The sequence below is a fragment of the Nipponia nippon genome, unplaced genomic scaffold (assembly GCF_047370975.1).
Source record: "Nipponia nippon isolate SJK-2023a ecotype South Korea unplaced genomic scaffold, ASM4737097v1 scaffold_21, whole genome shotgun sequence".
Taxonomy (NCBI): Eukaryota; Metazoa; Chordata; class Aves; order Pelecaniformes; family Threskiornithidae; genus Nipponia; species Nipponia nippon.
The window spans coordinates 1,736,373-1,760,409 of record NW_028262338.1 but is presented as its reverse complement, the minus strand read 5'-3'; the positions used below and the strand labels follow the sequence as shown (position 1 = coordinate 1,760,409).

The 24,037-nt window shown below is 48.7% G+C and overlaps 1 protein-coding gene across 3 annotated transcripts in view; it reads right to left on the bottom strand.

Moving 5' to 3' along the window:
* The window catches only part of PCDH1 (protocadherin 1), a 55,716-nt gene that overhangs the window by 16,930 nt on the left and 14,749 nt on the right, over window positions 1-24,037 (bottom strand). For all 3 annotated transcript variants that reach the window (XM_087760204.1, XM_087760203.1, XM_087760205.1), the window contains one exon: window positions 10,807-11,026. In XM_087760204.1, coding sequence (XP_087616330.1) covers window positions 10,807-11,026 — 220 coding nt within the window. The remainder of the gene's footprint in view (window positions 1-10,806; window positions 11,027-24,037) is intronic.

Genomic DNA, 24,037 nt, shown 5'->3' with positions numbered 1-24,037 from the left:
TTCAGGAAAGGCAAGATATTTGCCTTCTTTCACTGATTTATCTGCATCTCTGTGGGTGCCCCTTCCTGTGTGGCTAATTAGCAGCAAGACACTAGATATGGAATACACAATTTCTTTTGCTTTTATTCATTTTCTTTCTAGATATAATAAGTCTTGCTTTTGTCAAGATCCCTGTTGTCTGCATAATTTCATCTAGAGATCCTCAAGGAACAGAGATCTCCATATCCCTCAAAGTTTAATATCTTGGTTTTAGTTGGCATATTTTCAAGCAATAACTTATACAGCTGAAGAAGAAAAAAAAAAAGCTTATGTCTAATTGGCATTATACTAATTACCAGCAGAATATATCAGGCAAATATCACATCTACTAACTCTGTCATTTTACGTTCCCTACTCCATCTTCTCTTTCCTCAGCAGCTATAAAACAACACAACATGCTGTTCTGACACATCCCTGAACAAAGATCATATCCTAACCCTCTCCTCCTTTCTCTTTCTGCTTCCTTGTTTTTTTCATTTCCAAGCAAGGTCGTTTTAAAACAGACACAGACATAAAACTGATTGAGAACTCCTGGTTTTATGAACTTGGTCCCATATACTCCAGCATCCTGCTCTTCTCTGCTGGATCCCTTCCCCAGCCTCTCCCAGTGTTTCTTGTACAGAGTGTTTATGGCTATCCATGTAAGAATGTTTTACCTTTTATATCTGAACAAGTATATGAACACAGATAGACTAAAACAGAGGCATACTTTCTCTCACACACAGGCCATCTGAGCTGATTTATTCCTGACTTTCAGCATTTTTGCCAGTTTACCCTAAATGATTTTAAAAGTGAAATAAGTTAAACCTGATAACACCAGTCTTATGCTGGAGTAAGGGTCCTGAGTGTAAACCTAAGCATTTCCAAGACCCACCATGAGCGCTGTCCTCATCATCCGGCTCATTTTGAGATTAGCCTGCTTTCACCTGGTTCAGAGCAGCTTTCTGCTAGACAAGAGCCCTGGAGCAGTTTGGGGGTGAGCACTGTGGAGGAACCCTTCCCAATGGACAATATGGATGAAGCAACACTGACTGAAAGAGTTTAGCCCAGTAGACATGAGCTGTGCTGGGGGAGTTGGCCTCAAAACCCAAGAACAGGATCTGGTTCTTTGTTTTTAGTGATACAGCAGTGGAAGGAGCACCCATGTAGGGCTCAGTATCCATCAGACCCTGGGCAGTCCCATTCTTCCATCAGTGAGGTGCAGCCCTCCTTTCCCATGAGGAGCAAGGCTGAAGCCCATCGCAGAGATTATCTGGGAAGCCTTGTACCCAGTGCAAAGGTACAGCCCCTTCTCCATCCCACTGCAGTCTCCAGTAATAACAAATATGGACAACTTGTCACTGCATGCCTCTGAGACCTGTCTAGATGTGCCTGCCTGGGAAAATGGAGCCTGCCGGCCACGAAGCACATAAGCTTCCCCTGTTTCTGCTTGTTGAAAGCTTCTTGTCCTGCTCAGACTGGATAGAGGGCTGAGGTGTTGGAAAGGGAGCCCAGGTCCAAACGCACTGCCCAGGGAAGAAGAACCTGACCGCCATGTGGCTTCTCTACACCGCTGTTGTGTCGGCACTGGCCCTGGGCAGACTGCATGGTTGCATCAGCTCACATGAAATGAGCCCTGGTTCCTGCAGGGGAACCTCAGCTCTCTGAAAGGAAAGGCAAATACAGGGGCTGATACGGTTAGATAACCTCTGAGTCAAAGCAGCCTATCCTTGGTATCTCTCGCCAGATGCCATGACTAATGTTAAATTTATGGAGTGTCCTCTCTGCAAGTAAAGCAAAGAACTAGCGTTACAACCACTTAATGGAGGTGACTTTAAATCAGGATGGATGAGAGCTTGTGGGAAGGAGACAGGAAGAGAGATTCATTGATAGTGAGAGCACAAAGGATAAAATCCTGAGGAAGAGTGAACAACTGAGACTGACATTTGACCTGTCTCAATAGCAAAGCTCACATTGATTTCACTGGGGACAGGAATGAATCCCTTATCCTCTATCTCATGCCTACAAGAGGGATTTTGCACCTGAGGGAATCTACACCTGACCAATCCTTCAAACTCAGGCACATGCTATTTTTATGAGAAAGAAAATGCAGTGTGAAGTCCTCAAGAAGCTCAAATGGGAGACTTCATAAGCTTCTCTAGCATTAAGTTTAAATCCCACACTAATGCACGTCCCTTTACATGGGAAGAGGTACTGCCAAGCAGGAAGGTTTATAGAGACATTCAGGAGCATTCAGAGGCAGATAAAGGGGAAATAACTGAGTTGGATCACATAGGAGCTGGAAATGGCATGTCAAATTACTTCAAAAGGAGCTTTCTAAGGAAGCAGGTCTTTGAAAAAAACAAATAGTCTGGGACTGCTGAGGGATCCTAGTTGTCTATGGCTTTTACAGTTGGTCGCTTTTTCTGGTTTAGACATATTCTGAACCTGAACGCCGACCTCATCTGACTGCTCACTGCCCCTCTGCAAAATCCCTGCTTTCTGCAAGTTCAGCTCTTTGTGGAGCCACAGAGGAGTCAGGTTAGGAAAATTGCTCTGACTGAAGAGTAATATAGCAAAAAAAAGTGATCCAGCAAAACTTCAGCCTGATCAGCTCCCCAATCCAGTTCGCCATGCAGCCAGCCAAACAGCTGTGTTGGCACAACAGACCACATGGCACAGGGACAGGGATGAGCAAACCAGACAGAGAGGAGAGGAGCTGCCTATTTTGGCACTCTTGCTAACAAAACACATGGGATGCAGGCTGTGGTTAACAGGTTCATCAACAGAAATGCTAATAACTCAGCTGCTGGCTCTCCCCCATGGATATCACACAGACCATCTGCAATTGCTCCAGAGCACCTGTCCAAAGGCAGGACACTGGGTCTCAAGCCCTGTTCAAGTGCACATCTTAAAATGTTATAGAAAACACAAAAGAAGAGTCTGAAGCAGCTTCATCCAACCGCTCATTCTGAGGAAATTTCCTCTCTGGAGAGCAACATGGTACAAACGAAGATGGGACCCACCTTCTTCCTCCTGTTGCAGATCTAATTCTGAAAGCTTCTTCCTGTAACACAGTTTAGTGAACTTGAGTTGAAAAGTTTGAGGATGACATAACCTACTCTTTGGAGAATAGACTTCATGCCAAAGAAGAGGTGTCTAGATTTGGTCCAGGTAAGAGTATCTGTGCCTGACCATTTGCATGGACATTTGCAACTATTGCCAGGCAAAAGCAAAAACCTAAGAAGTCCTGTGCAGACTTAGTGGCAGTAACCTATATCTCACCTTGCATCCACCTTGTGAAGGTGAAGAGTTCCCTATTTTAATGTCACTAGGGCTGCAGGAGTGCATGTCCTGCCAGGTGAGAGCTACAACCCAGCCCCAGGGCTGCTGAGATGAAATGGTGGTGGAAAGTATCCTGCCCTGGACTGGAGGAGGTACATGACATTGCTTGGTCTCCCTGGTCTGGCAGACTGGGAAATCCTCTTTTCCCTGGGACAGTAGAAGTCATCTTCCCTGCATAAGTTTATTTATAGTTTTTAGATAAAAGTTTTATACTCCCACCTGCTTGGAGTTGGTTCCTATAAGAAAAGTCTCAAAGTCTACCATGGAGCTGACCAAGCCTAGTGAACAGGGAAGAGTGGTTCCAAAAAGCAAGGTGAGTTTTGGGCTAGTGCTCAGCATATTCTCCAAGCCTGTGGTCTCTGCAGTATTGCCCAGTAAATCAGCAAATTCAGAGCAGGGTCACCTCCCTGAGATGTGCACTCATGATAGTGCAGGGAGAGAATTGTGTTGGGTAGGGCTTCCAAATGGAAGAAAGAATAAAGATTAAGAAAAATGACAGGATTTTCCCCATCCAGTAGGTTCAGAGCAGGACGAATGTGAAGGACATAAAAGAAGGGAGATGACATTCACTAATTTCCATCATCATGCCACAGACAGCAAGAGGGAATGGAAGATGTCACAGCCCAGAGCAGGATCGTAAGGAATAGCAGAAAACTCAAAAAATCCAATCTCAAATGCAGGAGGCACACATACAGCCATAGGGACCTATATATTCTACAAGAGAAGGCACCTTCCTACTGAAATATGAAGCTTTTTGTCTCTTGGGCATTGACTCAGAATGACTGTCCCGCCTAGATTTTTCATAATCACATAATGCAACCATAGTTCAGGGATAGAAAGGGTGAAAAAAGTCATCAGAATCCAACAAGGAAATTTGGTTCCTTCACATAACTCCTCTAGAGATGCCCAGGATATGCCAAGGATCTTTGGAGAACTTGAGGACAATCTTACATGTGCAGTACCACAGAATCCTGTGAGACAAGGAAGACACTGTCAAATAAATTATAAAAGCTATTTTGGACAACCTCTGAAGCAAGCAGCATCCTTCTTAGAAGGTCTTGAGAGGATTAAAGGCATTCTTTGTAGCTAGTAGCAATGTACTTGTTAGTCTGGGGAATAAAAAACAGCTGTACCCTGTTTAGCCTGGGATCCTTGGTACAATTAAGGAAGGTGACCTGGCTGATGTGACATGCCACAACTACTCTGACCTGAACGGCTCTTTCATAAGAGAGAGTTTACCCAGACACGGGTGCTGGAAAATATGGAAAAGAAGAAGTAGGGTGAGAACAAGTTTGAAATTACAGCTCAGACAGAAATGGCATGTTGAAACCAAGATGGTGTAATCCATGACCATTTGCAATCTGTCAGATGTTTTCTCTCGTGATAAGAATCTTTTCCCACATCTCTCCTCAGTATCGATTAGGAAAATCAGAAGTTGTCTTTGGGGATGAACCAACATTAAGTGAAAAAAGTAGAGAAGCTCACAATTTCTTAAGAAGAAATGCAGATGCCTGAAGATCACTGAGAAACCCAGACAAAATTTGTAGAACTGGACGAGATGCAGAAGATGGTCACAGAGGGTATGCATACCCTAAAAAAGAGCAGGACTTGGAAACTACTAGTAATGACAAAACACCTACAATAAGTAATTCCAGCCCTGATGTCAATAGTCTGTGTTAAAAAGGAAAGGGCTGCAGAGAAGTTTAAAAAAATCCACAATGTCTCAGCTAGAGAGGAGTTCAAACACCAGTCAGACCCAAGCCAACAGTTCTCAGCTGATCAGATGTGTGACCTGCTGGTTCTCAGTCAGCAAAGGGGAGACCAGTGCACAGTGCCAGCCAGAGGCCATCTTTCTTTATTCCACGGACAGCAGCATTTATCCTATCCTATGCCATACCCTTAGTTTTCTCCCACAAGGTGCGAGATCTTTCAGTAACAGAAGAGGTCTGTGTACCAGACATCCTATCTGGTCTCACCAGCGTTTGACCAGGAACGGCACAGAGCTAGCTCGAATCCCACATCTCAGACAGGAGCCCAGTCAAAAGAATTCCTCAGCACTCTGCAATGAAGCAAAAATGCTGCAGAGTACATTTGAAAAAAATGCGCAGACTGAACATGTGCCTGGAACACTTTCTGCAAGACAAAAGGGACATTCAAAGGTAATGCAAAAAGAGAATAGGTTTTAAGATCTAGAGACTTCACTCTGCCGGAAGAGGAGACAAAGTAATTTTTTTTTGTCCCATCTGCTGGCTGAAAGGAACTGAACAACAATAGCAGTGAGAACCTTAAAAAGCTCATGACCAGACTGAGACTAAGCAGAAGACAGGAGGTAGTGGCTGCCCAGTGCTGCAAATCCATCTCATCACCATAAGCAGTGAGAAGGGACCGTTGGCTTGGGAGTCCTCTTCTGAGCCACCCATCTTCTCAAGGTGCTGTGATATTGCAGGGTGCACGCACAGCCCAGTGCTAGCCAGAAGCAGCTCTGTTTGCATCCGATGGACACACATGCCTGTCATGAGACTATGAAGACAAACACTAGCAGTCACATTATCTCTCTGCCTGGTACTGCTATGGATGCCACTGAGTGCTGCTGGAGAGCTGCAGGCTATCATCTGGACACATCCACACCGATAAAAGGTTGTTGGCAAACTGGCGATCATGCAGAGAAAAAATGATATGAAGGAACATAAGATTTGAACTATAATCAGAAGCATAGCAAAGGGGAGCAGGAGGAAAAAAATCTCACCCGGCTGCCTTTGCAAGGGTTGCCAAAAAGCAGCACATACATCCAAGATGTGCCAGATGTTGCTGCTGCCCAAGAATGGGGCTGCAGGCCTGTGGTGGCATCACAAGCAGATGGCAATGGCTGGGAGGAGCCCAAGGAAGGGTGGGAGGAAAGGAAGAGAGGCCCAGATGCCAAAATGTCTTGCCTTGGCTCTGCTCATAGTAAGGGACTTGGCTTAGTTTTTGAGGGTATCAAGGAGAACTTTAAATGTTGACTTGCTTGCATGTGATCTACAGGTATGCATGAAGCAAGGCGTCTTCTAATGTCATAAGATTCAATGGAAAGCAATGGGAGCTAGAGCAGCTCAAGCAGAATTTAAGTGTAAGCTTGTGAAACTGAGGGCAGAGAGGATCTACCACCGGAAGGGCTCACCAGGGATCTCACACACTTGCCACCATTTGCAATCAAAACAGGATCTTTCCAAAGAAGCACTCCCACTCAGCCATGGTGAAACACAGAAATCACAGGGTTGAATTTTATGGCCTGTGTCATGCAGGGGTTAGACAAGCTGCTCCTTCTGGCTTTACAATGCATCAATCTACCAATCTTGCTCGAAACAAAGAAAAATCTGGACTGAAAGGGTTTTATTAAGTCCAGCAGTCAAACCCTGAAAATGGTATCTCAATTCATTTGGTCAAGCTGTGCTGAGGTGTACAGAGGAGGTAGGAGACCATGAAAAAAAGGCTGATCTTGTCAGAAAAGCCTATGGCTATGCACCAGGCGAGAGGATTTTACATCTAACTCCGCCACAAAGTCCCAAAGCCATGCTGCTCACGCCTCGTACGTCAGCAGCTGCCCGGAGGTGACTGATCCAGCCTCAGCTTCGCCGTCCAAGAGCAGCTGGAGACCTGCCTCATGGCTCAGGAGCGCTGGGATCCTACAGCAGCTCTCACCTTCTGAAAAGAGCAGATCGAGGAGCTGCCAGCTCATCCAGGGGGGTCACCCAAAGCTAGCAGACAACGTGGAAATGCAGAGTATAATCTTCTATTTCATTCCCCACCTATGGTGGAATTTCTTCCCTGGAAGGGGAACTGTGAGGATAAACTCATTAACATCTGTGAAGTACAGATATTACTGCCCTAAGTGCATTGCGAAAGCTCATGAGATGATTGTTAATTACATATTCAGTGCAGGGTTGTAATGGCATGCATTAAAAATGGCATGGAGTCCTCACTTTAAATAATGGGGATAAAACAAAATAAACATTTGCCCCTGTTCTGTAGGCTGAAGAAAGCAATTCAGAAATACTTCATCCAATATGTTGTCGTCTCAGGTACCTTTGTACCACACAGGGACAGAGTGAAACAGCCTTCATGTAACGTTTCCTAAATTGCACATATTTGGTCTTGTAATCTTACCAAATTCTCTCCATCGTCAATGGAGAGAGACTGGCACTTTCATAATCCAAGCTCTGCATGCATTATGGCAGGACAGATCCTCTGCAGAGCAGAATCACTCCCAGGCTCCTTCCAACTAAAGCAAATCTGTGATACAGGGGGAGCAGATGTCTTTAGCGAAAGCAACGGGTGGCCAAGTGGGAGACTAAGCTCAGTTCCCAGCTCAGTGTACCCCACAGAAGTGGATAACAGCATGGCAAAATGTTGGGGAGGAAACAGTGGGCAGCTAGGTAAAATACCAGGGATGACAAATGCTTGGGATGACTGAGGAGCTGGCACATCAGTGCCAAGATACTGGAGAAGTCTTCATCAGAAACATCATAATTCCTCCTGAAAAGGACCTGGCTCAGCCCCTGCAATACAGCATTTTACTGCAGTCTGCACAGTAAAAGGTGTCCAAAAAAGGAGGACACTGAAATGTGTGTTAATCAAGTGAAGAACCATCTACAAAGAAAAGGCATGGATCTGTCTTCCAGTTGAAAAGCTATAAATAGCCTTGCATACTTGCTTATCAGATTGGTTCGGCTGCAGGGATAATCTCCTGGAGAAAGCAATGGAAGCCCTGTTATGTTGGATATTTATAACTAGATGAAAGCCTAGAAAATGCACAGTCGTGTCAGTCTTGCGCTCGCACCATGAGATAGGGTGTGTGGGATCCAATTAGTCTCTTCAGTTTAATATAAGGTCAAGAATGCTTAGTCTTCCCAGCTTCACGAAAAAACAAAATCTGATCTCTTTGAGGGGCTGGTGCTACTCGAGCAGCTACAGAAGCCAAGACAAGGGCATGGTGAGACAGTCCCCCAAAAGGCCATGATGGTCCCACCTCACTGGAGACTCTTTGCAGGAAGCAAGACATGACTCTTTCTCTGGACAAACAAGAGAGAGAGGTCTTGTTTGCACCACAGAGAGGTCTGATGTGCCATGTCTCGGGCAGGCGGACCATGGGAAATGCAACTCTGATGAACTGATCCAACACGACCAGCAACTCATTATCTCCAAATCACCTGGCTCAGTGCCAGGGTCCCCTAATAGTCTGCTTAACAGATCGTGGCCCTGACCCCAGCCCCTCAAGTTCATTGAGCTGCCTTTGCCAGATTATCTGCAGCGCACCAGGACCAACTAGAATTAATGCTGGTGGATTCCCCAGAGCCTTGGCCTGCTACGGCCTCTGCACTGAACTGGGTTTATCCGGGTCAGGACAGCTGCTAGAGGCACTGGAGCCTGATTCCCAACCACTGCCATGTGAAGGGAGCCAAGCCAGGACAGGCTGGAGGACAGCAAGCAGAACAGGGTTACGGTTATCCCCTGGGAGCCTCTGCACATGTCTGTATTACATGTGGATTTGTTCGTGGATAGGTGTGTGTGGTCATTTCTGTCCTCCTGGGCTGTGAACATACACAGGATCTCTTGGGCAAAGGGAGAGAGCTGCCTAATTTATAGGAGAGGTTGGGTTTTGTGATGCTGTGGGCAGGGAGCCATGCCCGGGTGCTCTGTCTCTGTGAGAGCCACTGCTCTGGGCAGTGTCTCCTAGCCTTCCTCAGGTCTGCTTATCCCCATTGGGCAGACAACAAACATCCCAGGAACTACAGGCAGCCCTCTCTGCCCTCCATCTCCTACTGCAGACCCTCCAGGTCCTCCTCTCTCTCTCCTCTTTCTAGTTTTAGCTCTGCTCCTCCCTCATCATCTCTGGGTTGCCTGTCACCTTCAGGGGCTCAAACTTTCCTCTTCCAGCCCCATCATCACTACTGCCACACTATATCCTTCAGCACAGCCATGTGGCATCTCCTTGCCCACATGCCCTTCAAGCCTGTCTTGCAGGCACCTGGCTGTCCAGTACTGTCATCCTGTGCCAGGACTCCAGGAACCTCTCCACACTGCTCTTCCCAGTTGACTGGCTAGTACTTTTGGGAAGAAAGTGATTTTCACGACACTCCTAGACAGGACGGTGCTTCATATTGCAAGAGCAACAAATGGCTTTGGGAACCCTGCCAGACCTGGTACCACCATGTCTTGCCTCAATGGTCATAGTGTAGTGAACTCCAGCGTTACTCCAGGAACTAACCTGGGAAAAAGGGAGAGATGTTCCACTAGACCTTCAAGACCACAAAATACCCTGAGCCCCTTGTGTTCCTTAATAGGGGGACCCAACAGGTTTGCAGCTCCCTAGACCAGCTGAACACACTCTCAGCCATTTTCACACCAGATACAGACCCATCCCAAAGTCAAGGTTGCTCCCAGAAGTAGGAGGAGACTTCAGGAGAACTCTTTGCACCTCTTTTTCCCTCCCAAAGGTTTCTTTCAACTTGCCAGCTCCACCGTGACCCCCCCTCAGTAGAAGAGCACAGAAGGCAGCAGGTACAGGAAAGTAGATGTTATGTGCACAGCCAGAGCCAAGTCCGAGGAAGCAACTTAAGCTAGCCAGAGAAGATAGCTTGGGGAGTGGGCTGGTTGAGGGTAGTCAGGCAGGCAGCACAGAGGCAGCACAAGGAGCAGAACTAGGGTTGAAGCTGCACCAGGGTGGGGGAAAGCCAGTTCTCCTGCGGTGAGATTGCAGGCACCTCTGGTGGGGTTCTCAGGTAAAGGTGGACCTGAGCAGGAGGTGACCTGAAGGGCCCAATGAAGGCAGGACACATCGCTCTCGGGTTTGCCACCATCACACTCTCTGATCCTCTGCTCTACATATCTCCTTACCCCAGTCTGTGCCACTAAGCCTGCTCTCCGCCTCTGCTCCCCGTGAAACTCCCATGGCTGCGACACCCACCATAGCACGGAGAGCTGCATCACACCCCAACCACCCCTACACCCCTGCCCTGCCACGGGGGCAGGCACCCATGGGACCACCTGACTGCAGCACGCAAGCTCACCATCAGCTGGGCTACAACCCCCTCTGCATGCTGCCTGTGCTGCCATCTCGGACCATCCTGTTGGGCCCCCTATGTACATCATGCCAAACCCATCTGCCTCCTGCCAAACCCATCTGCTTCCTTGGCTTTTCCCACTCCCCCATCTCCTGGCCTCTCCCAGACCTCCTCCCCCTTATCCACCTCTCCCCTCCCCACCAAGTCCTTGCTGCTCACTTGCTTTGAGCCTCACCTCTTCTCCAGCCTCCCAGCCCCACCAGACTTGAGCGTGGCAAGCCTGTCCCAACCAAGCTCCTCATCCCATCTCACCCGCACCAGGGGAGATGCAGCACTGAGGATGAAGAGCTTCAGGCACAGGGTCCCTGGGAAGGGGGCAGGCACGCGTGCCATCAGTACCTACCATTCTCAGGGTGCTCCATCTCCCCGATGCTGCCGTCGGGTGTGGTGCGTTCATAGTGGTCCTCAGGCAGGGCTAGTGGCCCGATGCGGGGCCCTGATGATGATTTGCTGCTTGGGGTCTCTGACTCCTCCAGCCCGCTGTCATAGTAGCTGTGCTGGGAGGGATCCTGCAGGTCCTGAGCCTGGCTGGCTGCAGAGAACGTCACTCGGCGATGAGGTAACTGGGAGAAAAGACAAAAGTTGTTGCATCACCCACCCAGCAGATGAAGGCAAAGAGGGGGGTCATCAAACCTGATCCCTAAAGAGAGGCAGAGCGTTCCTGCCCAGCGCTCCTAACACCAGCAGGGTCCATCATCAGCCCCCCACAGCCATCCCAATAGACACAGTGCTAGGCTCCACCCCAGCCAAGAGCACCCCATCAGACACCACCCCATGCAGGGAGCACACCTTGCACGGTCACTGCGCTCCCCTGACCCAGCAGCTCCCTCCATGGGTCATGCCCCAGCTTCCTCTTCCACCCAGAGATAACCCTGGGCAGATGCCCTTTCCCATAACAGGTAGGCTCCAGAAAGGTCTCCCATTAGCACAGCACCCTCAATCATTGGCCCCCACCTCACCCTTCATCTAGGGTCTCCACTTCGCACTCAAACTCTGCATGCACCCTTGGTGCTCTCAAAGACCCACCTGGCAGAGCCCACCTCTCCCGAGAGGCTCTCTAATGGGATCACTGCCCAGCACAGAGCGCTATGGTGACACCATCCCTCACCTTCCAGCCGCTGGCCTGACACCATCTCTGATCTTAAGAGGTTCTCCATCAAGGGTCACCATCGCTTCTTTTGTCTGCTTGTTAAACATTTCAAAGACCCTACTTCACACTTTCTCTCCCCAGCTTTGCCTCATGCTTGGGAGGAGCTCCCTGCAAACAGCCATTAAGCTACATCATTATCCTCCTCCAAATCCTTCCATGAAATCCTTCTTTGTCATGATTACCAAGAGTGGAAAGGGTAGCACAAGTTCATAGGGCAAGAGCAGGATGATGAGCACAGAGAATGAAACACAAACACCAAGAGACAGAAAAAGACACAATACCACCCATAAATGTAGGAAGGAGCCCAAGAAAGGAACTATTTGATGGGGATCTGAAGGCAATCAGGAGAGAGAGGAACCAACACACCATTTAGGATGAATACCTTTTTTGCTGATGTCTTTACTACAACTGAGTGGCAATCAGGCATCCCACACAGCTAGCACCAATGAGGAAGGGGAAGAAATTGAGACTAACCGAGGGGAGGAACACACAGGGAGCATTTAGATGAGCTAGCTGCTTTTAGGTTGGTTGGACCTGATTAAATTCACCCCAGGTGCTTAGAGACCTGATTTAAGTAACTTCAGAGCTGTTAGGGCTTTTTTTTTTTTTTTCCTTTTTTTTTTAATATACTTTTTAAAAATAATTTGTAGAGAATCAGGGAGCTTCCAGAAGACTGGAAGTGAGCTAAAATAGCACCTGTCTTTAAAGATGAGAAAAAAGAAGAGTTGGAGAATTATAAAACAGTTAGCTTAATTTCAGTTCCTGGAAAAATACTGAAACAGATAAAAGAACTCTTTGTAAGTACCTACAAGATAACAAGGAAATGAGTAACAGCCACTGTAGGTTTGTCACAAACAAACATGTCAAGCCATTGAAATTCTTCCTTTGAAAAGACATCAGGCCTTGTGGATGGAGGAGGAGCAGTAAATGTTATATCTTGACTTTAGGAAGCTTTTTGACACTATTTTAGATGATATTCTCACAAGTAATGCAGGAAAATAGTGTAGGTGCAGCATAGTACTTCTCTGCTTAGGTAATATAGTGCAATTCACTGCAGGGTGGATGCAAAGCATTTAGAAAGTTGTATTCAGAAGATAATTACTGAAGACAGGCCTTTCAACTGGGATGATGTATCAAATGAAATTCTTCGGGTTGTGTCCCGAGTCCATTGCTAGCCTGTATTTTCATTAACTGCTTGGATGACAGATGTGGAATATATCTGTCACATTTGCACACTTGGGAAAAAGAATCACTGCACAAGCAGCAGGCTGGCTGAAGGATTGGGGGTTACAACACAGATCCTGGGTTGACTATCCGTCAATGGTGTCAATCTTTCACCAAAAAATGCATCTATATTGGGATGTGTAAACAGACGCTTTGTCTTTAAGTCACACAGGGATCTGTCTGCTCTGCTGGGCTCAAGTAGGACTTCAGAGGCAGAGCTGTGTCCAGTCTGGACACCACTTTCAAGAACATGTGCACCAGTTAAGCAGAGAGGAACAGAAACAAGCAGCTGTTAGAAATCATTGCAAAGCATAAAAAGACTGAGGAAACTGGTTTGGGGAGGAGAAGGCTAAGGGTGGCAAAGGCAGCACTCTTCAACCTCGTAAAAGCCTTCTGCAGAGAGAAAGCTGATGCTTTTGACCATCGACAGACAAGAAGGAATGGCCTTCACCTGCAGCAGGGAAGGCTGAGGTTAGCCGCTATGGAAAAAAACACAATGGTAGGTTTAGCCAAGTGCAACAGATTGCCAAAGCAGAAGGTGCAATCTCTGTCATGAAGGGATAGGCAAGCACCTCTCAGGAGGTCTTCGTGTACAGCTCTGAGCTGAGGTCAAGGCAGTCCTGCCTGCTGCAGAATTGTGTGCAGATAACTCTCCAGAGGTCATCTCCCAGCCCACTTTGTAGGCTGTGCAGTTGTGTAAAGCCTGCAAAAGCCTTCACTGTACAGATGTCATTGCCCACCACACCAGGTAACACTGTCCCACAGCTTCCTCCTGCACCCTGCCTGCCTGTCTGAAACTGCTTTCCTCTGCCACCGTGGCTCATCCCTAGCTCCAAGCTTCTGCTTTCACTCTGTGCTTGTAAAACCCCTGACAAACAACTAGGGCTCCTTGGGGTGCCTGCAATAATACAAACAAACAGCCTCAGAAACCCAGCCTGTGATAGCTACTATCCCTCCCCTGAGGGGTCTCCTTCCAAATAGCATCATTTTACCTAAAAAACACCTCCTTTAAATGTCAGATCCTGCCTGGTAGCCCTTGAAAGGGCTCTTCGCCTCACTGTGCACAAAGCCAACCCACACTCAACCCCACTCTCCTCTGCCCAACCCTGCACTGCAGCATGACACTGATGGGAGTTAGTGCCCCCCTCGTACTCTGCGTAGCCCCCACCATGCTGTGACCAATGCACTTCAAAAATAATAGTAGCTTGTGTCTGGCTGAAGCTCCTCACCTGGAGAGCCTTGTTCTGGAGTCACGGAAAGACACTGAATCCATTTGTCTGGCACTGACTTACAGAAATTGGGTTTTGTTTGACCTTTCTCTGCTAGGTTAAAGAGCCTTCCAGCACGCAGTGTTTTCTACACAAGAAGTTGCTTGTACAGTGTAATCAAGGCACCCCTCAATCTTCTTTTTGAGAAGTTAAACAAACTGGGTTCCTTAAATCTCAACCTGCAAGGCAGCAAATCAGTCTTGTGGCCCTCATTTTTACTTGCCCCTGTTTTTTCCCCATTCCTCCTCAGAGGTGATGCCTGCAGGACTGCTGGTGCCATCTCACCAGGCCTTTCTGTAGAGCCTCACTTCTCCTACCTCTCACGTTTTTTCATGAGGATTGTATTAGCCCTTTGGCGGGAGCACCACAAGCACTCATGCTGAGCTACTCATGCAGTGTGACCCTTAAATCCATTTTAATGTCACTGCTTTCCAGGATATAAACCAGCATTCCCTATTTCTCAATGTATAGCTTTGCATTTGGCCGTGTTAAAATGCACTTTGTTTAAATGGGCCCAGTTTACCAAGCAATCTGGATTGCTCTGCATGACTGCTCTATCCTCATCATGATCTCCCACTCCACCAATCTCTGTGTCAGCTGCAAATTTTATCAGTGGTGATTTTATATTTACTTCCAGATCATTGATTGCAATGTTGAATGGCAGCAGGCACAGTACTGCTGCCGAAGAGCTCCTCCAGGAGAACCTCGTTCCACGAGGGCTCCCAACCAACAACTGCTTTTCTTTGCTAAGCTGTTGATGAACCAGATCTTCATCTAGCTAACAATGCTTTACTTACAATGAGTAGTGTTAATTCAAAATAATAATAACATAACGCATTATCAACTCGGCATCTTCATCAAACTCCAAGTTGATCAGCTGCACACTGTAATCTCACACCAACATAAAACAAGTTCTGCTGCTTCAGACCCACAGGTATGCCTAGAGCAGATCCTGTTCCTCACAGCAGCTAGGAGCAGATGCCTAAGGAAAGGTTTAAGTGCTGGACCTGTCATGTAATGACACTGCCCAGTATCCCTTCCCATCAAACTGTCTTGACTGACGTCAATGCTATTTCCGTCATTGAGTTTCCTGCCTTAGCTATTAATCCAGTTGTTCCCTGGGGCTGACGAGGACAGTATGCAGTGCACACAGCATCCCCATCACTATTCCAGCTGGCTCATGGCATCACTGCCCTCCCACTTCTCCTGGCCCGTACTCGGGTCCCCAGCTCTCCCGGATCAGAGAGCTCCTACTCCAGACCTTTGAAGACTTTTTGGCTCAAATTATTTTATTTGATTATTTCAAATATCACTATTTAAAGGAGACGGTATTTTGAATGTCTTTGCTGGTTACCAACGCATTGGCAGGTACTGCATCCTACATGGTTATGCCTCAGTCCAAATTACTAGAACTATTTATTGAATACTTTTGCATTTTTCTACATAATTAACAATTTTGCAATCTCCATTTGGAAATGACAATTACTGGATTCCACCTCTTCCTAGCACATTTTTTAAAGTACTTCTTATTGTGTTTAGCTTGTCAAAATTGATTTTCCCCCAATGTTTTTGGCTTTCCTTGTCAATTTTCTAGACTCCATAACTACTCATTTCTACTAATTGCTATACACTCCCTCCCTTTTCCTTTCCCACCCCCGTCCCAGTATCCATTGTTTTTCTATTTCTAACTACTGTTTCCACTTTGCCACTGCACTAGAATGGGATTTGGGGCAAAGCTGTCTATTTTCTTAGCTGAGGAATTGTGGCTCTGAAAAAACTCCTTTCAAGGGCTCCCCAGTGTTCGCTCTTATATTCCTGATGGGGAAACCTGTCTGTGCCAGCCTGTACATCTGAGGAGCAAACCAAGCCCCCGTCCCCCACTTTCCACAGGGAGCACGGGCACTGGCGGCTGCCTCCAGCAACAGCGGATGCTGTGATGAAGACATTCATCCCCTGGTAAATCCTGCGGGTTTCTGTTGTGCCGAAGCTCAGGTTTTTTTCCTGAGCAAGGAATCGTTTGCAGCTCATACGTTTAATGACCCCCATCCTCTGTGAAGTGCTCTCACGCCTTTTTGAGTCCATGCCAGCTTTTGGCCTCCGTGGCATGCTGCAGCAATGAACTCTCTGCCCATGTGCTACGTGGAAAAGCACTTCCCTTTGGTTTTACATCTGCTGCCTGGTAATTTTTCCTTGAAGTTCTCCTACCTGCGGGGTTATGAGAAAACATGAGTAATTGCTCCTCATTCTACCCCTTTTCAATTTCAGAGATCTGCGCTGCATTCTGCTCTGCTGTGTCCTCTGTGAGCTGCAGCACGCGAATAGGTGCAGCCTGTCCTCTTGCAGACACTGGGCAGGTTTGGCCAGCTTTGCTGCCCTTCTCTGTGCCTGTTCCAGCTCTGCCACAGCCTTTCTGCAATGGAGAAGCCAGGGTCACACCCACGGTTTCAGTTTTGGGGCTTATCTGAGAATAGCAGGGAATTGTTTTGATGAAAAATTTTCTCGGACTCTCCTGAACAGCCTTCCCCAGCCTGCCTGGTCCTGGCAGCACACCCCAAAACCCCCTAACACCAGTCCCTGCCAAGGGGCTCCTCTGTCCTGATGCCCTCTACCATGAGGTCCCCACCCACGGATGCTGGAGGGGGACTAAGGGGACCCCCTCCCTCCTCAGCCCCATTCTGCTCCCTCCTGCCTCTTCCGTTCATCACAAACATCTCCAGCTCTCATCGGGACCCACACCAAGCTGATTCTCCTTGCTAAACCTGGGGAAAACAAACTCAGCCAAAACGAGAGTGCTATGAAGGAACAGGGCTGTGGGGTGTCGCACCGGCTCCCCCAAACACACGGCATCACCCCCTGCGCAGACAGCATGGGCCGAGCGGCAGGAGATGCAGTCTTGCGTGACAAACCAGAAATTGCGCTGTTCACAAAGGAAACCTTAAAATCCATCCCGGGCACCCTTTTCCTGCTGAGAGGAATGGTGCAGTGCAACAGCTCCCATGGAGGTGAGCTGCCCTGCTCCCCGCCCCGAGTGCCAATTAACACTGGAGTGGTGAAAATATCAAAATTGTTAACTACCTCGCTGCTGATCTGAAAGCAGGATTGGCGGCTAATGGGCTCATCTGGCAACCTCCAATTGCTCCTGCGCCTCCCCACATGCCAGAAGCCTCAACGGCCTTTCAGCCAGCTGCCAAAGGAGCTTGCTTCCCCAACAGCCGCCACAATGCAGCAACTCACAGGGCTGAAAGTGAAAGGCAATGTCAGACCCAATGCCCAGAATATAAAAATAAGTGACAAGGGAGCCATTGTAGCACATGAGTTAGTCAACTTCAGATTAATTCAGGAACCCCTCTCTTTTACAAACCAACCTGGAGCTATGCAACATCCCTAGTTACTGAGAAAAAAAAAGATAAGCTCAGGGACCATGCCCCAAACTACACAGATCCAGCTTTTCATATATGGAGGCTTTGCTTCATGTGGAAATTATTTTATTTGCTAGTGTCATGTCTGGAGAGAAGCACAGCTTCTTCAGAGCAGGAGGCTGAGGGGAATATTATGCCCATGGAAACCAGGGCAAGCCTCGAGAAAAGCTGGACCTGAATTGCCAAGAACGGTCCAGGCCAACATTCTAGCTCTAGGAACAAGCTCAGCTCGTGGCCATAAACAATCGACCATTTTACAGCTCATCTGAGCAACAGCATGTGCTTCTGCTGGTGTTTTGGGGTGAGGACGGAGTCAGAGCAGATAGCTCTTCCCACCCCTTCCCGTGCTACCCCAGCAGCTCACTGTCCAGCCACTGCACTGACTTTTGGAGAAGAAACCCCCCAAGAACATCCCCCACTCCTCCTGCACCCACTGTCATGCCTGGGGCTGCCACACCTGTACGTGATGTGAAGAGATCACAACACTGCAAGGCACCAGGCAGAACAGCACAATGAGGGTGAGTGTTCGCATACGAGCAGCGAAGGCAAATGCTGCCCTGGCTTGGTGTCAGCCTCCTGGCACCTATGGCAACCCTCTGCTCCTCAAGGACTGTGCTCTCCCTCCTGTGCCCCCCTGGTCCCCTTTGTGGTCTGGGGATCCTCTCTGCCCCAGACGTTCCTCCCTGCCCTGCCACAGCATCTCCAGGTCCAGATTTTCAGAGGCACAAGGGCTACCTATCACTTCGTAAAGTGGACTGAACCAAACCAGAGCTGCAGCTCCCAGAATTACTGGATTGCTCCCTTTTAGCACAGCATGAAGGAATTGAGGAAAGAGATGGTGCAGAGCAAAGGAACAGGTCCCAGGGGCTCTGCCTGCTTTGGACAAGGGAGGGATGGAGCAACCAGGCAGGACAATTGCCTGCCTGGAGCTCTAGCCAGCACAAACAAGGGAAGGAGACAGATGGACCCAGCTCTAAGCAAAGGTATGGTCTATGCACACCTGTAAGACCCCTCCTGCATTGAAAAGAATGTTCAGGCCTTCCCAAAATTTTGTCATTGAAGGTGGTGTCTCCAGGCAAGCACTAACAATTCTGGACAGGACTACTAGCAGACTTAAAGGCCCAGTTTTCTGATCTATGAGTCTGACAATTTGCTGGGGTCACCTCCATCACAGCTACTGTGGTTGCACAAGGCACATTAGCAACAGGGCTGACACTTCTAGTCCATCCAGAGGTCTTGTTCATGAAGTCTTGTTTGATGGCTGTGCTCTGCCCACAAATCCTTGTGTCCATCCCTATCCCAGTGTCTTTAGCTCTCACTGTTGACAAATGAAGCTACAGAAGGAATCCACAACTGGAAGAAAGACGCAGAGGAATCCATGTGAATCACACCTCCCAAAACCAGGTATTATCAGAAAAGCAGCTCTTCTAAGTGGCTGTTCACGTGGCTTCCATTGCTGACAATTAGCAAGTGCTGACCTTGCAGTCAGAAGAGAGGTGCTACAAGTCCTGCTGAAATAATGATAGCAGAACAGCCATCCCAAAATGGACATCAGATCCCGAGGCACTATTTAATGAATAAATCTGGGTAAAATGTGGGCTGACTCCACATAGGTGCCCTGAAGCCTCCTGAAATTTGCATGATGCTCAAAGAAGCCGCCAAAGCCCGGTGCCAACCTGCCTGGTCAGATCGAATTTATCTAACTCATAGCAAGATTTAACACAATTAGAAACCCATTTAGACAGCCTCAGGACAGAGATTGCCTAACCTCTCAGCCTATCAGAGCTCTGAGCCCATCAAGGATGCGCAATTTGGCTTTTCTTTGGTTGAAATGAAGACTAGAAAGGAAAATATGGAAATAAATCATCTGAAGGGTGAATCATAAAATCTAAAGGGGTCATAATCTTTATGGAATAATGTCTAAATTGGACTGACCGTGGTGTCTTGAAATGTCTATCACCTTCAAGCTGATAATAGAGCCATTTTGTAGATAGTTGGTATAGAGCGGAAATTGTTCAGGACACAGAAGGAGGTCTCATAATCACGTTAAAACCATCTGAAGATCCCAGGGAGAAAAAGGTTCCAGGACTGGGAGTAACACTTGAATAAAGGCCTCGAGGAATCCAACAGCTGTAGAGTGGGAAAATAATGCTGGGAAAATAATGAGCTAATCTGGCTCCCAGTTGCACCCAGTGGAGCTGACAGATAGTACTGAAAGCTCTGGGGAGAGCAGGGGGTATAGAGCCATAGACTCAGGACTCTAAAAAAAGAGAGATAACCAGGAATGCTTCAACGGAAGACTTCACAAGGAAAAAATGTCAATTTGTTGAAATCAGATAATTTTTCAAGTGAGTTTCTTGTTTCAAAGTTGGGGCAGGGAGGATATCTTTGCTGACACGTAAAAATGAAAAAATGATACTCTTGCAAAAGTAACTTTCATTTCAGAATTCAAACCAAGTATTAATTATGAAGCTAAATTCAAAAAGGTCAGTCAAAATTGTGCCTTTAGAAATCATTAGGAAAAAAAATATATATATACATCTATATCTGTTGATTGACTTGAACCAAAATAGAAAAAAAATTGTCAGTTCTCGCTGATTTGTTTTCAAATTGATAATTTTCCTCTGATGGCAACCCTGTTTTCTAACCACCTCTGTTTCCATAGGGAAAGGGCAGAAGCTTTTCCTGCTTGGTCAAGGAATTTTGTCTGTTCCATAAGTCTGTGCACCAACATGCTCTAGACATCGGCAGAGCCCCCACTTTAGTGGTCTGCAACCAACCTGCACTTCATGATGAATGATGATACTGGGTAAGACAAGCCTTCATTTGGAGAGATCAAACAGGTAAGACAAGTAATATTGTAAGGCTTGTTAAGGCCACTTATCTTGTCTGCACTGGTCTGGCATTACCACTTCTACTGGCACAGGACCCCTGGTATGGATGAGCTGAGGGCAGCTTTCTTTTACCCTGTCCTCAAATTCTAGGTAAGCTGTGAAGTCCTTGGGACAGACTTTGCAGATCGTAGCTCATGAAAAATTTCCTGAACATTAGAGAGGTTTCTGAGCTCTCTTCTCTGGGCAAAAGACATCCTAATAGTCCCCAATAAACTGTGATCTACTTGACATCCTTGGAAAAAGCAGCCCAAGCTCCTCCAGGCACTCCCAGGACCTTGAATCACAACACCCCAAAAGGTCTTGCCAAGCCTGAATAATAACGAAGGGCTCTGCAAATATCTGAAATACTGATTTTGCTTTCTACTGGGCTTGAGTGCTTTTGATGAAGAAGCAGAAAGATTAACAGATTAGTGTAAGAGGACCATCAGACATCACATTAGCAAGACATTTAGAACACGATCTCAGTCCCGAGCTCAGACAAGAAGTTCCCCCCACAGCAGGGATGAATGGATATCTGTCAGAGTCTCCCTGGCAGCAGCTTTGCAGCTGCTGAAGAGCATCAGGGAGTTTGGACCATGTGAAAACCAGGCCACATGGGAGCTAAATAGCTCCAGGCTTTCAGGTTTTAGAGATGTCTCAGAGGAGCTGAATCAGGGCACTCTGCTCTGACAACTTCGCTACGGAGCAGGATCCGTAGGTGGATCCGTAGGAAGGGAGAGGTGGTGATTTGCTGCCCTCCCAAAATGATGGCTCTAAAGAGAGCTTTGATGAAACCTGCCAAGATCGAGGGCTGCCCAGCCGTGCCATGTTTAGATAGTAGATCAGGAGGTGTGTATTTTGCAAGTGAAGAGGTGCTCAGAAGGATGTTTACCTCCCAGGGCAGGGGCATCTTCAGGGATCTTTGGGCAGGATCCACAAGGCATGGCTGTGAAAGCCAAAATGGAGGTAAATGATGAGATAATGTACAAGCGTTCCTCTGCCCTCCTAGCAGGTCACTGCCACAAACCTGCTCTCCTAACCACTCTTTCCTGTGAGCATCTGAAGGACTAAGGCAGTAAACAGCTTACACCATGGGAAGACATTGAGGCAAAACAACTAGGAGGTGTTTTCAAGGGATCTTGAGGAGTTGTTTTCTTTCTGTTCCTTTTTCTGACCTCCTCTTCTTGTGTCTCAACCACAGGGTTGAGTTGGGAAACCCAGTAGGAAAAGAAACCTATACTACTGGTGGGATATGGAAAGCAGGTCCTCAAGGGTGCAGACAGAGACCTCCAGAAAACTCCAGAAAGTCAGAGAGAAAACAAGGTCAGCAGAGGACCTACTGAGGGAAGGCTGAACAGGTCTGAGTCACAGGTGACCCTGACTCCCAGAGGTGAGACCAAGACCGAGCTTCATCCAGGTTGGACTGATGGACATTGCAGCTAGCGTGAGAGGTGACAAGAAGAGGGGGACCAAAGTGCCAGAGGTGGCCTGTGCCCCTGCAGCCAGGCTCCTTCTCTGCCTCAGCCAAGCAGACTGTATGCTTCCTGGGGCACTGAAGGAACAGGGGACTGTGGGAAGGGTCCCTTTTGGAGTAATCTCCATCGACCATCTTGGTTTCTCCCAAGAGCAGAGCCTGGGTTGTGCAACTGCAGCTTGGATGGACTGGCTTGCAGGGCAGTATGTAGGAGCACAGCTCTCCCATGGCGATGAGCTGTGACCAGGGTTTCATGGGCAGGTGCTCTCATGCGGCAGGTATGCATGGGGATGGAGGGTGGAGGGGGAGGAAGGTGCTTTGGGCTTGGCACAGGGCTCAGCTCCAGGGGCAGCGTTCAAAAGAACATGCCGGCAAGAGAGAGATTTGGCAGGGTACTGCAGGGCTGAATGTTCAAGACCCCACAAACCATGAAGGGGAGCTCCAGCTCTTTGTAACCCACCCTGGCACAGCCCCACATGAGTTAGCCCATGCACTGCTGCATGGCTCTTGCCCATGATTCATGCTGTGGTATCCCAGGTAGACACCAGCTCCAGGGACACAAGTGCACAGCATCCACCTCTTCGCTGCTGCCCCACGCCCTCCTGGGGCTGCCCTCCCCACCTTGAGCTGACACAGTTCCCAGGGACTGAGCCGCTCTGTGTCCCTTTGCTCCACGCATCTTTTAGCCCTCGCACTCCCCCGCAACACCCCACCCCATCCTGCCCTACATCATGCACCCTCGCATTACCCCAGCCTCCTCTCCATCCCAGCTCTGCAACCAGGAGCACCCCACCCTCCACCTCCTTCAGCTGCATCCCACTCTCCGCCCTTCACCCCATCCATGGCCTCCTGGCTGCTTTCTGGTCGGAGGGACAACAAAGTGCCCGGGGACACACCCCGTCAGAGCATCGGGTTTTGCCCCAGGATTTGGGTGACTGATTAAGCAGGCTGCAGGGCTGGGCCCCACTCCAGCCTGGTCTGTGCGAGCAGGGAACAGCACTGCAGCTGAGAGCCCGGCCGAGCGGGCAGAGCAGTGCTGGGAATATCAATCAGTGCAGCTTGGACTGGGCGGCTGCCCACACAGCCAGCGCTTTCATCGCACAGAGGATCCACAGCTCGGCTGTGGGAGCCAGCCGGGGACTCAGCCCTGTGCTGCGGAGGGCTCAGCATCCCTCTGTACCAGGGCCAGCAGACAGCCAGTCAGGAGAGACTGATGGGGAGGGGAAAGCGACAGGGAAGCGGGAGGTCACTGCCCGAGCTGAGCAGGGGGAGAGATCAGGAGAGAGGGATAGAAGGAAGCAGATACAATTGTGAAAGGAAAGAGGAGAGGGTGGGGGGAAAAAAAGAAGCCCCCCAGATTCAAGCTAGGGAAGTCTGTGTTCACCACAGACCAACACTGGCTCCAAGGGTATCAGGCAGGGGAGAGCCTGGGGATCTGAGAAGAGAGAGGAAGAGGAGGGCAGGGAGGAATGAGAGGCACCTGGCTCAGCAGGGTGGGAACAGGAAACTGGCCAGAGCTGCAAGCCACCCAGGCAGCCCAGCTCGATGTGAGGAGCCCCAGGCAGGTAGCACAGGCTGGGCAAACCTTCAAGGAAGCAAAGGATGAGGTCTCAAGTGATGGTGGGGCCAGGGACTGTCAGGCAGGAGAGGCTCAATGCTCTCATCGATGGGACAGGGACAGTAAGCACTACTGCCTCATTGCAGACACGCTGCTTACAGAAGAGTTGTCACCTGCCCAAGGCTGCATGCTATGTACACCCTACTGTCACCTCCTGCCATGTACAAGCTGTGTACACCCCACTGCCACCTCTCCGCACCGTGCAGCTTGCACATAACCCTGCGCCACCTCTCCCTGCAGTATCAGCTGTGTACCCTCTCCATGCCTCCTCCCGCTGCAGTACAGGCTGCAGGTACCCCGCTGTCACCTCCTCCTGGGACAGGGGTTGTACCCCTCCCTGTGCCACCTCCTCACAGAGGAGGCACAGGCTGCATCCCTCCACATCACCCACCCCTGCTGCACAGCCTGTGCACATGCCTCCACCACCCCCTGCCACGGAGACCATGCACACCTCCATGCCACCCCTCCGTGGGGTACAGGCTGTGAGCACCCTGCTGTCACCTCCCACACAGGGAGCGCAGGCTGAGTACACCCTGCTGTCACCTCCC